Here is a 4,703-nt window from a genome sequence, read left to right as displayed (position 1 = left end):
TGAAGGAACTGATATTCCATAATCATGAATAGCCTGGGAGTTCACATGCACAACATTGGAGTAGTGGCCATATGAAGTGTAGATTCTGGGTATGGTTTTAGAGAAACTGGCAATTCATTCTGTCCATTGGCTTCGTGCATTTTATCTTAAACCACCATTGGGCATGAGACATATGGTTCTACACTAACATGGCTATCATTAGCCTTTATCTGTCCAGGGCCAAGGCTTTCCCAATAGCCAAGGTTGTTCAGAAGGTGGATGTGAAATGATCAGCCTTACTGTTGGACTACTATAATGGAACACACCAACACCATCCCTGGCATAGTGAGGAGTCAGGCCTTGCCCTGATTGAGCCTAAATAAATCCCCCATGTAATAAGTTATTTGTAGCAAGATAACCAATGAGCTTGAGAGTCTAATAAATGCAAGTGTGCTTCCTGTCTTCAACAATAAATCCAATGTCCACAAATCACATTGACTAGTTTATTTTATTAAAAAGACCAGGGTGCAAATATGAAATTAAAAAAAATAAAGACAAGCATATAATTTAAGCATTTTTTAATACAAACTTAATATAAACTCTGTCCCTCTTGACATGTAAGACACTGACTCAATACTTTTTTTTTTATACTGTATTTTTAAAGTATTGCACAATGTTGGTACAAAATTAATTTATACGATTACATTTGTCCATAATATAGCAAAATCGGTCAACTCTTAACAGAAAATACAACTCGTACACTTTGAATTCCACCACTAAGGAATACTATGTACACAATCTTTAGAATATTTGATGCATTTTAAAGATGGATTTCTTTCTTAAAAAATAAAATAAAAAAAATAACGAAAAGCTGCTGCAGCCATCACAGATCACTGGAGTAGTAAAAAGATATAAATGCAATACCATGTCATAGAAACAATATACTCTGATATCTTACAAACTCTGTACTAAATTATACAGTTAGAAAAAGACCAAGTAACCCCATGTAGTGCCAATTCATAAAAATCAGCCATGTCTTACCACCTGTAAAATACTGTATGAGGCCTGAACTTGAAGATTGTATTATTTTTTTTCTCATGTTAGAGCATTTTTTGTTTTTCCCAACATAGTAAAAAAATTGTGCTTGGTTGGCAAAAAGGAAAAGAGAAACACAATGCATGTTGAATTTAAGTAACCAAGCTTGGACGCATTTGTACAACAAGCTTTAAGCAAAAAAACTCAAGGGGGTAGAGAAAAAAAGAAAAGAAAAAACTTGGGCACATGCTGCTTCACTGACTAGACAGAGCTCCTCAAGAGGACCCACGTCATGATTTCCTTGAAAGTCCAGTTCTTCTTAATGTGTGTGTTTTTCCTTCTCTTCGAGCCACCGTCGTCATTCATAAATAACATCACGTCGTCGTTTCAGGTTTAGTTAGCCATCACCGGCTGGAATTGCTGGTTCGAATACTGCATGTTGCCGAGACTGAAGTTCAGCCCATCCATGATAGACTTGTCATTGAGACCGCCGTAGGCCGCGAACACATCAAAGGCATTGTTGTACTGCAGCGGGCTGAGTGCCCCCTCGCTGGGGAACACTCCACTGGGGCTCCCCTGACCCTGGAGGCTTGGAAACACAAACTCCTTAGCATTAGGAGAGAGTGCCGAGGCCTTCTGCTGCTGGCCCAGGCCGTACAGAGAGAGCATGGAGGTGGACATAGCTTTTTGCTTCAGCAAGGTGTTCACATTCAGCCCGAGGTTGTTGGTGGGGGAGGTGCGGGCCACCTTGTTGCAGTTTCCTCCGTTGCCGCCATTACCGTTGTTGCGGCCGGAGCTCTTCATCTTGGTGGAGCCGAACTTGGTGGCTGCAAAGGTGGCGGTGGTGAAGGTTATAGGCTGGGTGGAGCGTGGCATGAAGGAGGGGCTGACAGCCGCAGACTGCCCAAAGGATGGAGAGGGAGAGCTGGACTCAGAACAGGCCCCAATAGGGTCACTGATGGGCATGAAGACCTGGGCCTCTGGGTTGAAGCTGTTCTTGATCTCCTTGTCCAGCTCGGACCCGTTGTTCTCATTATTATCGTCCACGTACAGCACCTTGACCGGCCCCTTCTCCCCAATCTGGTAGGACACCTCAAAGGGGTCAATCCACACACTAAGGTCCTGAGGGAGGTTATTCCGGACATCTTCAATGTCCAGGCCACTCTCCTTGGCTGCCTGCTCCACCACAGGGTCCACCTTCTCCCCTACATGGATGCACCTGTACCCAGAGCCCTTATATGGCTTATCAGTGTACCAGTGGCCTTCATACTTCTTCTTCAGCTGCCTCTCGAGCTCCTCACCGAAGATGTTCACACGCCTTCTGGGGAGTTTGTTGTACAAATAGGAAATAATAAAGTTGAGGGCTACTTGGATTTCAAGCTGCATAGCTGCTTCACGGTTGCGGCAGGTTGTTTTTTCGTTATTGAGTTGGTATTCCTGAGTGTTGCAAAAACCTCCAAGGCAGTGGTGATTAGTTTGGGCCAAACAGGGACACTGATTAAGTGCTGGTTGCTGAAACCGATATCCTTCCTTTCACAGGGTAGGGTTCCTAAACCTGGAATAAGAGGGAAGCGACATTAAACATTAAAAAAAATATGCTATACAGCTAAATCTACTGTCCAATAGTATAACTGCATATTCATACAAGTAATATGTACAAGTCCACCCATACACAAAAAAAAGTATGCACGCATGAATAAGTCACTTTGGATATGGTTTGCTAAATGGCATATATTATTTTAGCTCAGCTGGAAAGTTGTTGGCCTTATAAGCCTGATTGCATTTACAGTTCAGCCATTCACTTCCCTATACACTGCATTGCTGTGTCTAGGTAGGCTGTACAACATTAGCAGTTATAAATAGGGCTGTGTTCCCCAGCCGTTTTCTAGCATTTGTGATAACTAAAGGCAAGCATAGTTGACCTCTGGACAATGGTGGCTCACGGCCCCTTTTAACGCAATTAAAGCAATTTAGCCAATGATCCGAGACATTGTATCCTCACACGATATAATCTATTTGAGCAATAATTGTACACTCACGTCCAATTCATTTGATATGATGAGATGGAAGAATAATATTGGTTAGTGATGGTAACAGGAGAAACCGGGCACAAACATTGGCTAGAATGTAAGCGAGCAGCTGGTGAACTGAACTAGCTGCAATCCCAGAGAGCCTTGTTACGTAATCCTCATTGAATTTCTGATCACGACCATAGCTAGCTAGATGCCTTTATTAGAAATGACTGGTAATACTAGCTATATCTGAGATTATACGAATGGTCAAAACGTCCAAGCCAAATCCTTATCATAGCTTGCCTCGCTTCACTTGAATCCAACCAATAACGTCGCTAGTTAGCTTTAACGAAATGGTTAACTAGCTACGCAACCAGGATGTGAAGGGGGTGTAGGCTAAACTGCAGCTGGCATACCGGAGGTTTTAGCCTGATAAATACAGTGAAGGGGATTCACGCTCATCGGATAAGGTGTGTTGGCTTGCCCCAAATATCCTTTACGGTTGTTCAATTACCCCCAAGGTAGCTAAAACGCTGGTTCTGTTTTTTAAGCCTAAATTAGACTGATGTATGGGTTTCTAGCTAGCCGTCTATCACACTATCGTTAGCTATAGAAGTTAACGCGTTAACTAGTATCTATCACGTTAACCAACCTAACGTTAGCTACCCAACCAAAACAAGACAGAGGATGCGGTCATTAGCTTGTCAAATCCCTGGAGACAAGCTAATGCTTAAATGACTGCCTTGCTAACGACTTATATTGAAGTGATGAAGAGAATTATACTTACATTTAGAGTTCAACAAATTCACCTCAGGTCCTTGCACTGTCTGAAGACCGATTGAATGGCTTGCTAACGTAATAAAATAACGAGATGGTTACTTCCTTCTTGTACAAAATCTACTGCTGTAACTATAAATCTAAATGATTATTCCAGTCGAGTTATGTGGAGGTCAATTGGAGTTTTGGAATATCTCTGCGATATTACTAACCCCCTACTGCCTGGGAGTTTTTACAACTCTGCCCTTTAAATTGCGGACTGTCTTGTTTATATAGGTTGTACTCCGCCACGGACATAAAGTAGGCGGTGATATGGCTCTCAGAGGTCAACACCAAATAACGCTATTCTATTGGCCAAACTCGTCTTTCGTCATTCGTGAACAACTTCATCTTACGTCCCAATTGTAGGTTCTGCAAGTCAGTCAATAATAATGGTCTATTACGCTAGTGGTAAGCTTTTCATGTTCATTGGGACTACATATTGTTGTCATAATGTTGAATGAAGATTGTTGAGATACTGAACATAAATAACTTATTTGGTGGTTTATGTACAATGAAAGTAGTAAATCGAAGAAAACTAATTTGTATAGCAAACCAACTGACACTGAAACGGGTTAGATATATTGACTCAAATATCAGAGACAATGATTTGTTGTAGTTGCTCTAATTATGGCCAAAGATTACGCGTGTATGATTATTTCGGAAATTCAATAAGCGTTGTGAGACGTTGTGCCAAAAAGTATGTAGAAAGGGAGAAGTAGTGCACAGACGTTTGGCGGAAGGACATATGTCACCGTGTAGGAATTTGCTCTGTTCAAATCAAATTGTTTTGGTCGCATACACATATTTTGCAGATGTTATCGCAGGTGCAGCGAAACGCTCATGTTTCTAGCTCCAACA

At 41.7% G+C, this 4,703-nt stretch overlaps 1 protein-coding gene across 1 annotated transcript; it reads right to left on the bottom strand.

Annotated features, from left to right (window-relative positions):
* Positions 1 to 473: 473 nt before the first annotated feature.
* LOC129828999 (protein Tob1-like) lies at positions 474 to 4,072 on the bottom strand. Its single transcript, XM_055890384.1, has 2 exons — positions 3,814 to 4,072; positions 474 to 2,569 (listed from the first exon to the last, which is right to left on the bottom strand). Exon 2 carries the CDS (start codon positions 2,398 to 2,400, stop codon positions 1,408 to 1,410), a length of 993 nt encoding a protein of 330 aa, XP_055746359.1. The 5' UTR covers positions 2,401 to 2,569; positions 3,814 to 4,072; the 3' UTR covers positions 474 to 1,407.
* Between the last annotated feature and the right edge of the window lie 631 nt (positions 4,073 to 4,703).

Source organism: Salvelinus fontinalis, chromosome 30 (assembly GCF_029448725.1).
Source record: "Salvelinus fontinalis isolate EN_2023a chromosome 30, ASM2944872v1, whole genome shotgun sequence".
NCBI classification, from domain to species: domain Eukaryota; kingdom Metazoa; phylum Chordata; class Actinopteri; order Salmoniformes; family Salmonidae; genus Salvelinus; species Salvelinus fontinalis.
This window is presented reverse-complemented; position numbering and strand designations above follow the sequence as displayed.

Coding starts and splice junctions, on each gene's coding strand:
- LOC129828999 (XM_055890384.1), bottom strand. CDS start 2,400: ATGCAGCTTGAAATCCAAGTAGCCCTCAACTTTATTATTTCCTATTTG.